We start from the raw sequence: 13,043 nt of genomic DNA, 5'->3' as shown, positions 1-13,043 counted from the left end.
GTTTGTGTGCCGGAGCAAACGAAAAGCATCCCCTCACTCTCAAGCCTGTCACTGCAGGTTGGTCAATGGACCCCGTTAAAAAAAATAAAAGTTCCTGCAACTATGGTGCACTCTAACAAATGCTTTCCAAAAGCCACATGGCACTGTCGTGCAGGCACAGGGGCACTGTCCCATGATAAAAGTTAAACTGAACTTTGCAAAAAGCAACCAGAATCCTTTCGGGGACTGCTCGAGACCACGCTGAGCACAGGGTTACATACGACTGTGCCTTTTGTAGAAATGCACTCCGCATGCGTGCTTCCCCTGCTCCAAACACCCGGCACACTGTCCCAATTAACAGCCAGACTAAGTCAATTTATCTTCCCTGGAGTCACACACATAACACCGTAAGATATTTAAACATTTCTGAATGTATCCTGAAACTGGAAATGTATTTGCTTATGAAATTCACACAACGGTTTCTGGTTAACTGGGTGCATAATCCGACCTAGACGCTCCCACTTCCTCAGTCCGCACTGTCAGTGGCATCACCCCGAAGGGAAGGAACCGGACCGCTCGTAGGTTTCTGGAAAGTTACATCGTGCCAGGGGGTCTGCAGTCCGGCCGCACACATACCCTCCGTCTCCTGAGAATCCCCTTACTCTCAGAATAATGTTCCCTGTTCTCCCCCCCAAGCTGCGTCTTCTTACTGGCGAGCGTGCTAGGAAAGAGTGCTCAGGGTTCCGCAGAGCCGGGGTGGGGGGAGAGGAGGAAAGAAGGATGCATCGCGCAGAGTTTGAACAGAGAAAGGGGAAAGCCACCACAGCTAGGAGCGATCAAAAAGCTCTGCCTGGAAGTGACCGAAAGCACATTCTCCCTTTCACGCAGGACGCCTCCGGGGGACTTACCGGCTTCGGCATTTAGCAGGCCTGAGGGGCGATGCTGAGCACGGCTGGCACCCCCGCCCCCTCCCCACGCCGGGAGCCTCTTCGCTCTGGGTCCGTCAAGTCTGTAATCGCAAAGTGAGGTGGAGGCACTCCTCAAACATGTTCCTTTGCAGTTACATGATCAGACAGGCTCCACCAGCACAGCTGAGTATCCGACGGAGGAAAAAGTGAAGACACTGGATTCAATTAGCTGCTTTCTGCTTGCTGACTGATCCCCCAGTTACTCGCTAACTGCATAACTTGTAAGAAAGGCATAAGTCATCGGCTCTAAGCAAATCTCCTATTCACCACCAGGAAAAAAGGGAGTGTTGTACGTGGCAAACAATCCCTGTTTTCACTGACGAAGGCTCCCTGACCTCCCGCTGGCCTCCAGTTCCTTAATTACTGTCTATGGAATTCCAGAGAAAGAAAAAAAAAAAAAGAACGCGGGAATCTGAGCAAATCCGGGACGAGGATAAACCCTTACAAGTGCCTTAACTTAAAAAAAGATCTCTCTCACAGATATTCTCGCAAACACTCCCCGGAGGGAGTAGGCTCGATTGAAAATAGACACCTTCCGATGGCTATTTTTGACACTACTGAATTAAAACTTATGATTTTGGTTTTCTCCTGGAGTTGTCACTTTCTGTCTCTCTCCCTACTCCTTTTCTTCTATTTTAACGAGTAAATGTAGGTTATTTCCCGTCCAGTGATGCTTCTAAAACTGTCGTACCGAATTGTCTCAGTAACCACCTCAGGGCAGCGGAGTGCTCTTGTGTTCTAGAAATGTGTGCACGGGGACTGTGTCACAAGATGATCATTTAATTTTCTCAGGGGTGCCTGGGGAGCCAGAGGCACATGCTCTTAAACAGAACGTCATCGGAACAAGACAGGACTGAAAAGCCCTTATGAAGCCTCCACGACGTGGGTTGCAAGTCCACAAGGGTCTGCTCCACCTCCCCCCTACTGTCTAGGTCCGCCAGTCTGCTCCCCCACACCTCTGCTTTCTCCCTTCCCCGCTGCCTTCTGAGGGCCCACGTGTGCCAGAAACAGTGGCAGGTGCTTTTCTGACATTATACTTTCAACACCCATATTTATTGAATGCTCCTACTTTGCAGGCACTGTGCTAAGTGTTTACACATTGGACCTAATTTCACAGACCATAAATGGCAGAGGGAACGTGAAACTTTATGGTTTTGCTCCTGTGCCCCCAACCTGCGCTTGAGCTTTCTTCACCCAGGACTGCCAACCACAGTGCGTGCAATGTTATGCTTCGAGTTCCCTAAAACTGTCAGTAGAAGTCTCTGGTTGAATTTCCTGGTTACTTAGTGCAAACTAAGAAACTGTATTATGCCCCAATGGGAGTGGGATAAAGGGAAGAGGAAACCCAAAAGGCTCTGGAGCTCAACAACCTGGGTTTAATTTCCAAGTCCTCCAGCAAATCACTTCAGTTCTGTGGGTCGTAGTATTCCTCCTTGCAAATTTCATCTACTAACACTTATCTTCAAGCGTTGTTTTAAAAACTGTCTGTCCCATCAACAAGTGGAGCTCAGTGAGTGCTGATTACATCTGTAATCTATTACTGATTAGAATTCAAACAAGACCCATTTTAACTCTTAGAAACTGCTGTTTTAGGTGCTGTGTAAACAGCAAAGGCAAAGAAAACATGTGAAAGCTAATGATATGGCCAACATCTGAGGCTGGGTCTGAATAGGTTATTTTTTAAAGATTTTATTTATTTATTTATTTGACAGAGAGAGAGAGAGAGACAGAGACAGAGAGAGAGAGAGAGAGCGTGCACAAGCAGGGGGAGCAGCAGAGGGAGAGGGAGAAGCCGACTCTTTAGGGAGCCCGACATGGGGCTCGATCTCAGGACCCAGGGATTATGACCCAAGCCAAAGGCAGATGCTTAACCCACTGAGCCACTTAGGTGCCTGAACAGGTTGTTTGGATGTAGAGAAGATTCTGAGCAGGATTAGGAGCCAAAACTCTGGGATCTGGCAGAGGTAGGCTCAGGTCCCCCTGTGAACAGTGTGTGTCGTCTTAGGCATGTTTCTTAAAATTTCTCTCATTTGTAAAATAGGCAGTGATAAGCCTCTGAAAATTCCTGAGAAGGTAAAAAGAGACCCTGAATGTGAGGCCTAGGGCCTGGAAGGTAGTGGAGCCTGTGTCGCTGAGAGCTGCCTGGGAAGTCTGGCACTGACTGCACCCAGTTCTGTGAGGAGGTTGGGGGAAAGACACATCCCTGCTTACCCTCCTGGTGGCCCACTCATCCTGTGAACCCCGTTAGCTGTCACTGCCACAATTCTTGGAGGCTGACTCAGGTCTTTATGAGGGTCCTCACTGTTGGCTACTACACGGATATCTACCACAGCTCATCCTTTAGAAGACAGGAAGGTCCACGGGTCAGGGACCACGTCGCTCCCCCTCCTTGTACTCCTGGTGCCCAGCGCAGGCACCACCCACATCAGTGTGCAACGAAGAAGTTTGGACTCTCCAGCCCCATCGTTCTCAGCCCCTGCTGTGGTATCTGAATATTTGAAGGACTGGGCTGGGTCAGGCTACCCTGGGAAGCTTCTTGCTGGAAACTGAGGAATGCACTTCATGAAGGAAGGGCATCGCTGATCTTGTTCATTGGGTAGTGGACTTGAACTTACTTAGCACCCAGGAAATGGGCAAATTTGCTGCAGAAAGATTTGAGCATTTGATGCCACTATAAGGAATTGTTCAGTAGGTCTTCAGAGCAAAGCCCAAAGGCCTTATTGTGGAGTACAGGACTTTGTAAGGTTATTAGAATCCTGCCCTGATGTCCGTTTTCTGTGTCTATGCAGATACTGTGTGGAAAGGCCCCTCATAGCATATGGTTCTCATCCGTTGACTACCTCAGAGCACCTCAAATACTCTCTCCTGTGCCTGCAAACCTTTGCACCAGTGGATTCCTTTTTAAAGAATATCTCTGCCCACCCCATCTACTTTTCTAGCTCCTACCAATCCTTCAATATTTACGTATCACCTTCCTTGGAAAACCCTTCCTCCACATCTTCCACAGAATTCAGCCCAGAATATGGTAATCACTGTATGACCCAGTCCTTCTCGTCTAAATGACTTCATGAAAGATAATGGGCACTGTCCTATTCATTTATTTACGATCACATGTAATATATTTTTAATTAGAAAATGTGGGAAATGCAGATACAGAAGGAGAAACAGAAATCACCCATACCTCCCACATTCAGAAAAGCTAAGTCATATTTTGGTTTCTATCCTCCTACTTCTCTCTCTCTCTCTCACACACACACACACACACGCACGCACGCATATGCATGTACCCGCCACACACTATATACCCTTTGGTTTCTTTTTCTTTTTCTTTTTTTCTTTTTTTTAAGATTTTATGTATTTATTCATGAGAGGCAGAGACATAGAGGGAAAGGCAGGCTCCCTGTGGAGAGCCCGATGCAGGGCTTGATCCCAGGACCCCAGAATCACCACCTGAGCCAAAGGTTAGACGCCCAACCACTGAACCACCCAGGTGTCCCCACCCTTAGGTTTCTTCTGTTTTGTGTTGTCTTTTACAAAAAAGGATGACTTTGTGATCTTTAGCTGTACCACCTCCCATAGCCACTATCCGGGTCCTCAGAGTCTCCCTCACATGAACACACAGTATGAGGAGAAACAAAGTGTCTACTTAGAGCTGTTACCCTCTCTGAGCCACAGAGCCACCTCTAAAAGGTATCTCTTAGAGAAACCTTGGAGCTCTCAATGGATACTGTCCAAACTGTTTAAAAATCTGCTTTATCAAGTGATACGTTTTGAACATTTTCTCATGTCAACAAATGTCCAACAGATAAAATACAATCTTTTCATGATTCATTCATATTCACAGAAGTAAACCACAATTTTCTTAATGCCCTCAAATCATTAAACATTGGTGTGTTTCCAATTTTTCGATATCATAAACAATACTCTAATGAACAGTTTGTCATAAAATTTCTAACACATCTAACAACATTTTTCTTTTTAGAAAAAAATGATTAGATTGTGGGATTTATGGGTGAAAAATGGGCATAGCTTTAAGACCTCTGATATATATTAACAATTTCCTCAGAAGAAACACTGTACACTATTATTTTAAAATCTCACAAGTAGTATAAAAAGAGTGTCTAGGGACACCTGGGTGGCTCAGTCAGTTAAATGCCCAACTCTTGATTTCAGCTCAGGTCATGACCTCAGGGTTATGAGATCAAGTCCTGCGTCTGGCTCCACACTCAGCAGAGTCTGCCTGAGATTCTCTTCCTTTCCCTCTGCCCTGCCCTGTACTCGTGTGTGCACTCACATAAATAAATAAATAAATAAATAAATAAATAAATAAATAAATAAATAAATAAATAAAATCTTAAAAAAACAAAAACAAAAACAAAAAAGAGTGCCTACTTCCTCACACAATCGCCAACACTGAGCATTACAATACTCTCTTACACTGAGACGACTAAAATGGGATCTGTTTGTGATAAATATTTCCTGGTGGACATCAATGGATGGATGCACTGATTCAAGGTATAAGGAAGAGCAAGGAACTGAAATGGGAGTGAGCCAACTTTACCTGGGCCTGCAAAGGTTATCATCTAGAAGTCTGAGGGCAGAGAGAGACCCCAGAAAGGTTCAGAGATATGATTAGCATAAGTAGCTGTGATAAATGTGTAAGAGGAAAAAAAGAGGCACAGGCATTCAGAAGTGGGAGAACTCAAAGTTTGGCTAGGGGAACTGACACATGGTTCACTGAGGAGTGGGGCACCTGCCGTGAGTTTGGGGGTATTTCTGTGTCCTTCCCAGATTCCAGAAGATCAGTGATTAGATGGCCCTATGGCTCACTTCTCTCTCCCCCTGACCTTAGATGCCTGCCTTTTTGGACAGGCAAAGAAAGATGGGCTGCTGCTGCCCTGCTAAACAGCATGTGACACCAATCAACAGCAGCTTTCCGGCCTCCTCTTTTCCAAGCTTGATTTCATAATCTCTCCAACATGCCTGATCATCCTCCACTGGTCCAAGAAGTGATGCATTCAAGGTCACTCCCTACCTTGGGGGCAGCACATTGGCTCCGGCTGGGTATGTTCAAGATCAGTGCTGATGACTACTTGTCATCGGTGTCCGGCCATGGTAGAGGCCTTCCGGTCACAGCCATCAGTTTAATGGGTTTTCTTTGTGTTTACCAAAAAAATTAGTCTCACTCTCTAAAGAAGTCAGAACTGCATTTTGAAGTGTTTATGAGTTGTCAGAGTAACTATAGACAATATGAAACACATTGTAGCTTTTTTTTCTTTATTTCACAAAGGCATCAGGGAAGGACTCATCTGTTTAGTAAGAAATATTTTGCTCATTAGCTGGTGACATCATTGCCCTCTGAAATTAGGAGATTTTTGTCAGCATATGGACAAAAAAGAGAAGATTCCATTCTTTTCCCAGAGGTGCAGTATAACACTGAAATAATCTCTCTGGCAGTTTCAAAATTAACTAGTTGTCGCCAGAGTTGAAGAAAGAAGAGGAAGAGGAGAATATAATTATATGATACTTTTATCTGTAGAAAGTATGTGAGACTTTGAGGTAATATTACTATCCCTCAGGGGTGAAGGCTTGTCAGCACTTAATTCATTTAAGAAACTGTTTAAAGAACTAACTATAAAACCAAAGGAACAGCAAATGGCTGCTACATTCCACAATAAAGTCTATTCTTTTTCTTAAACTCCTGAACTCTACATTATTTTAAACCACCCCCAAATAAAGTTGCTAATTTCCTCATAGGAGAAGAAAGAAAACAAGACTCTAGGAGTAATACAGCCGAGTTTGGGGAGACTGGGGTGACGGGTAAACCCACTCATCCCAATTCTTCCAGTTGCCATGGAGCAGAGAAAATGCCTTTCCTTCTCAAAGGGGCTGATGGGGATGAGAAAGATAAGTGGAGGAAAGAGAACTGTGTTCTCCCTTTACTCTGTAAATGTTTGGAAGATTTTTCTGCCTGAGATTATGTCATCCTGCCTATGTGCCAGAGAACCCCACTGTTCACATAAATTAGCTGAGTTAAGGTAACAAAGACATGGTGGGAAGCAGTCAAGAGTTCTTCAAGTCTCTCTGTTAGGAGTTGGGTAGTGTTGGGGCACCTGGGTGGCTCAGTCAGTTAAGCGTCTGCCTTTGGCTTAGGTCATGATGTCAGGGTCCTGGGATCCAGCTTGCTTCTCCCTCAGCCTCTGCTATTCCCCCTGCTTGTGTTCTCTCCAACCTCTGTCAAATAAATAAATAAAATCTTAAAAACAAAAAGAGTTGGGTAGTGTTACCCAAAGCAAAGCTATGGTGCCAAGCACACTGATGAAGACTAAAGCAAAACACCAAACCCACTCATTCTCAAGTGCACTCAGTTCTCACATAGCCTGTGCCATGGAAAAAGGATGATTCAGAACAGAACTGCCAAGTAGGGCAATTACATATGCGATTGAGGCTCTAGTTTCTGGACCTGATAGAAGTTTTCATCCCCAAAGCGGTAAGTCTCCTAAGGGATTGGGTGGTGTTTGCAAAGTCACATTACTTTTATGGCATCTGAAATGGACTGATTCATGGATCAAGCACGATGACTTCTTGGACAGGGCTGCCAAACAACCTTGTCTAGGCACATGATGATGAAAAAATACAGAAAACTCATAGAACCTACATGGCAATGAAGGAAAGGTACAGACATCTGGTTCTTTCCTCCAACCAAAACTTAAGCCACAGTCAGTACAATTCTCTCTTAAACCTGGATGCAAATGGGCTAATACCACCTCCTAGAGTCATGATTTCTCACCTTAACATAATTATCCTTATGTCTGTAGAACAAATAATAAGCAAATTTATTTTGATTAAATTGCTTCAATAAGCAAGTTTACCTCCAGGGCAGCCTGGGTGGCTCAGCTGGTTAAACGGCTACCTTTGGCTCAGGTCTTTATCCCGGGGTCCTGGGATAGAGCCAGGTGCTTCTCCCTACCCCTCTGCTTCTCCCCTCTGCTCGTGCTCTGTCTCTATCTCTCAAATAAATAAATAAAATCTTTAAAAAAAGAAAGAAAGCAAATTTACTTCCAAATTTAAGAAATCTAGGCTGAATCCTTAGAAAAGAATCATTCAGGGCTATGTTGTTTGTGGTCCTCTCCTTGGCTATCAAGTCATGATGACTTGAAAACCAGACCACAGAATATCCTTCCCACAACAATGAACAAAATAAGCAATAGCTTCCAAAAAACAGAATTACTAAAAACTAGCAAAAATATTCCACCAAGGGCACCCAGACAAGGAAATGCATATAATCTAATATAGTGAGTTTTAAAACTTCATGGTTGAGGGAGGAAACTAATTTCTGAAGACCAAGGGAAAAGGCCTCACTTTTCTAAAAGCGGTATCAGTGGGAATCTTGAGAATTATTCCATAGAATTTCAAATCTTGAAGGAAATAAACTGTGGTCTTCCTTTTTTTTTTTTTTTTTGTTTGTTTGTTTGTTTGCTTGTTTGTTTGACCTAGGAACAATGGAAATTGCTTCAGGAGAATAATGAGTGAAAGAATGGAAAGTCAGTAAGGCTGATCCTGAGTGAAATAAAGCCTCTTAGAAATTCACCAGAATTGGAGAAATTAATTAAAAGCAGACTGACACCATACCCATCCATCCACACCAAGTTCCAGGAACCATGGTGCAGCACATTTAATACAATATTAAGAGAGAGGAGCAGAGCCCAGGTATCCTAGTAAAGATCACATTCCCTCTCATGGGGTATCCCCAGTTCTCTGGTCATTACATCAGGCTATAGCAACAACAAACATGAACGGACAAAATAAAGCTCTCAACTGTAGCTTGAAAGAAAGGAAACAATCTCTGTCAGACAGCATGCTGAACAGGTCAAAAACCAATCCTCATTATGGCAGCATGAATAGAAAATCTGACCTGAACTACCCAGGCATGATCAAGTGAAAAGAAATATATGACAACTATTCAAACAAATGTATGGCAGGCAAGGGGGAAAAAACAGAGAAAAGGCATGGAAAAACACAAAGATCCTATTTTTTGATCCCATGTCCCCATCAAATGAAAATACAACTCAAAGAGCAGAAGAAATTCCTAACAGTTGCTTCACTCTATAAAATAATTTAATAAGAACATGAATTCAATTAACTACGACTTCAAAGACAAGATGAAAAACATTAACGATATTAATTTAAAAACTGCAGTCATAAGGAAAGAGAGGACTCAAATGATCTATTACAGAACCAATTTGTAAGTAAGAATGAAGAACCAGGATATATACTCTAGCAGTCAAAATACTGATACAGAGAAGAGCTGTATTATTTAAATCCATTTCCCTATATGGTCCAAGTTTTAAGATTTACCTGGTTGTTTTACCTAAGTGCCTTGGTGCTATCTCTGCCCGACATATATTTCTCTTTCTTCTCCTGGTGAACTCTTACTCAGTTTCAGCCACCTGCTCTGGGAAGGCTTCCCAAACTCTCCTCACTGGGACTTGATGGATTCTGTGTGTATGCTTAACACACTAGGTAGAAACATTCCAACTAAATCCTCAACCATGCAATCCACTCGTCTCTTATTAAATACAAACCCCTGTGTATAGAGACTAGCATGTAGTAGGTACTCAGTAATGCTTGCACTACAAATGAGTAAAAGAATGCTCTAGATGGCATTCTTTCACCGACACTCTGGGTCAAAAGTACAGGGCAAGAAATCCTTTTAGGAACTAATTGTGCAATGCTATTAGCATTATACCAGTAATAGTACAACAATAAGGGGATGATAGAGGGTGTGGTACGGTACATAGAGGGAGATGAATGGTACGAGAATAAAGGGTATTTCTACAGACATTATTCTGTTAAAAAAATTTGAATTAGAATTTGGTTGTATTGGGTGCCTAGGTGGCTCAGTTGGTTAAGGGTCCTGGGATTGAGTCACACATCCGGCTTCCTGCTCCACGGGGAGTCTGTCTCTCCCTCTCCTACTCTCTTGTTTGTGCTCTCTCTTTCTCTGTCAAATAAATAAATAGGGATCCCTGGGTGGCGCAGCGGTTTAGCGCCTGCCTTTGGCCCAGGGCGCGATCCTGGAGACCCAGGATCGAATCCCACGTCGGGCTCCCGGTGCATGGAGCCTGCTTCTCCCTCTGCCTATGTCTCTGTCTCTCTCTCTCTCTGTATCTATCATAAATAAATAAAAATTAAAATAAATAAATAAATAAATAAATAAATAAATAAATAAATAAAATCTTAAAACGGAATTTGGTTGTATTAAAATATTGCTTTCCAAATGAGTGTCATTCATTGTCTGATGACTGACTATAGTGCTAAGAGTTTTTTTTAAAGATTTATTTATCATTTTACAGAGAGAGCAGGGGGAGGGGCAGAGGGAGACAGAGAATCCTCAAGCAGACTCCCCACTGAATATGGAGCCTGATATGGGACTCAATCCTGGGATTCCAAGATCATGATCTCAGCCAAAATCAGGAGTTGGACACTTAACCAAATGAGCCACCCAGGTGCCCCAGGAGTTTTTATAAAATAAGTAACTGGTAACTTAAGATTCAAATGGATTCGAAACAAAATGATGGGTAGCCTATGACTTCAATAATTTGGCTTAAGCTAGAGGTGGCGGCCCTTGATCCAGATCCTACTCTTGAACCACAGTAAGGCCGGGATCTTTCTAACACATCCATTATATAAGATTTGGCATTAGGGCAAATGATTCAAGGAGGAATTAACATGTGATAAATCTCATTAAACAAGTGATGGAAATCCTCTCTTACTCCAATCTCCCTGAGGTTACTTCTAAAAGCAAAATAAAAACTGGTGATGAAAATCCAAATGCCAATCCTTACCCCAGATTACATTACAAATGTATTTACTTAGATACAATCAGCTAGCAGGGGAAATGTGGTACATCCTGTTTGGTATTCATGTATCGGGTTGGACAAATCAAATTGCCATTTTTATAAGTCAAAAGCTTAACTCCAGTTTCAATGACTCAACCTAATGAAAGAAACAACAGACCAGAATGTAACCAAAAGCTACCTTAAAATTTAAAAGTGTTAAAAAAAATAGGTTCCCTCAGATTATATAGTACCTGGCTATTTTGTCATTATTTATTTCTGTTCATGTGGCCCTGATATGTTCTAAGGAGGGTCTGCAGGCAGCAAACTCAACTTTCTGTAACTATACAGACTGGCAAAAATAGAGATGTGCCTGGTTAATCTGCTGGGTACAAAGAGCCACATCCCCAGTGACCTTGGGGCCTGCCACAAGAATGCTCTCCACCATGACACACACAGAAGCCCATGCCCACACAGTCAGTGAGACCACCACCTCATAGCACAGCATGGCCCTAGGTAATTTCAGCACAATTAACTGTTTATTCTTCCCAAACAGTAATCCCAAAGTACAACATGATGAAAGATATCATATTGGACCCACCCCTGAACCCACTTACAGAATAACACCTTCTGAAACAGAAGATAAACTGATGATGTGTTTGGTAAAAGCATAGCTAAGTAAACATACACTAGCTGTATTCAGCTTGTTCTGACAACACAAGCCTATCTGCTGCACTACATCAGCCTTTGCTAGCATGTTAATGACATGTACAAAAAAAAAAAGCACTTTCATGGGGGGGGGGGTCAAGTATTTTAAGAGTAACAGTTAATGGAAAGGTAAAAGATCTAAACATAAAGTAATAGAAAGTGACATTCACTGGGTATTTACTTTGTGCCATTTAATTCTTGCAACACCTGTATGGGATAGATATTCTTGTGCCTGCTTTCCAGATAAGAAAGCAGAGGCTCAAATTGATGAAACAACTTTCCCACAGATGCGGAGCTAATAGGTGGTACAGCTATATCTGAACCTAAAGACTGCATTCAATTTAACCAGCTCCTTACCATAAGGACTCTGGGCAAAGGCAAGCACCTGGCTTTCCCAAGGGCAGAACCTCCTTCTGGGCTAACTTTGTTAACAGAGGATGATCTTTAGGCACTCTCAGCAAATATACGCCTCAAACTTTGGCTCCTGTCCCAGGGAGAAGCCTGGGGACGAGAGGGTGGTGTGGAATCAATGACAAGAAGTCCTCTAAACAATGCTTCTTGGTCAGCTTACATGCAGTTAGAACAAAATTCATCTTTCTCAAGAGACTGCACTATGCACCTTGTTCCAATGGACTGATTTTTGTCTCCTGGACTCAGCATAAGCTGCAGGTCTAAAGAATCATTACTTTTACCCTTCTAAAGAGAATTTTAATATGTTCCTGTCATTTTTAGTTTCAAAATCACCTTTACTGAAATTAAGAGTAGTATTTCTTCCTGTACCTTCCCAAATAAAAAAGAAATTTACAGAAAGTAAATTTCCATAAAAGTCTGAGTAATCATCTGAAGGCTTCAAGTATGCATTAAAAGACAAGAATCAATAAAAGTTATTTTTAACATAGTTACATTTAGAAAGATTTAGAAAAGTGGTCATTATTCTGGTACATAGCATGGTATAAAGAATTGTTGATTATGTGTCCCAGGGATGCAGGGTATAAATGCCTTCTGGTAAATTATTGGTGGCCATATTTCTCTTTCTCCTGGCCATAATACAAGTCAAATGAGCAAAGCTCTTATGTTTAAGAAATAAAGAGCTGAAGCACACATCCAACCATCCCATGTTCAAGCCCAGCTAATATAACCATTAAAGCTTCAATGAGCAGAACCATCTTCTAGCCACAAATCAAAAGTTACCTTGCCAATCAGAATTCTATTAAAGCTGAAACTCTTAGTATATTAAGATTATGAAAAAAAAATTCTCTAGAAAAAGATTTACGAAGAAAAACTATAAACACCATTAAAAGCAAACAGTTTAGGGGCACCTGGGTGGCTGTCAGTTGAGTGTTTGACTCTTGATTTCAGCTTAGGTCATGATCTCAGGGTCATGAGACTGTGCCCTGCGTTGGGTTCCATGCTGGGTGTGGAGTCTGCTTAAGATTCTCTCTCTCTCTGCCCCTCCCCCTACTCCCTCTCAAAATAAATAAATAGACAGATAGATAGATAAACAAACAAGCAAACAGTTTATCCAGAAATATAAGTTATTTTTATATGC

At 42.4% G+C, this 13,043-nt stretch overlaps 1 protein-coding gene across 6 annotated transcripts in view; it reads right to left on the bottom strand.

The window, feature by feature from the left end:
- The window catches only part of SASH1 (SAM and SH3 domain containing 1), a 331,377-nt gene that overhangs the window by 44,329 nt on the left and 274,005 nt on the right, over window positions 1-13,043 (bottom strand). Inside the window, exon 1 of one of the 6 annotated variants that reach the window (XM_025422519.3) lies at window positions 888-1,286. The exons of the other annotated variants lie outside the window; for them this stretch is intronic. Coding sequence (XP_025278304.1) covers window positions 888-899 — 12 coding nt within the window. The 5' untranslated portion in view covers window positions 900-1,286. Of the gene's footprint in view, window positions 1-887; window positions 1,287-13,043 lie in introns of those variants that run through there. 6 annotated transcript variants of the gene reach the window in all.

The sequence above is a fragment of the Canis lupus genome, chromosome 1, assembly GCF_003254725.2.
Source record: "Canis lupus dingo isolate Sandy chromosome 1, ASM325472v2, whole genome shotgun sequence".
In the NCBI taxonomy this organism is placed as follows: Eukaryota; Metazoa; Chordata; class Mammalia; order Carnivora; family Canidae; genus Canis; species Canis lupus.
Note: the sequence above shows the minus strand (reverse complement) of the source record. Positions and strands in the feature narration are given on the sequence as shown.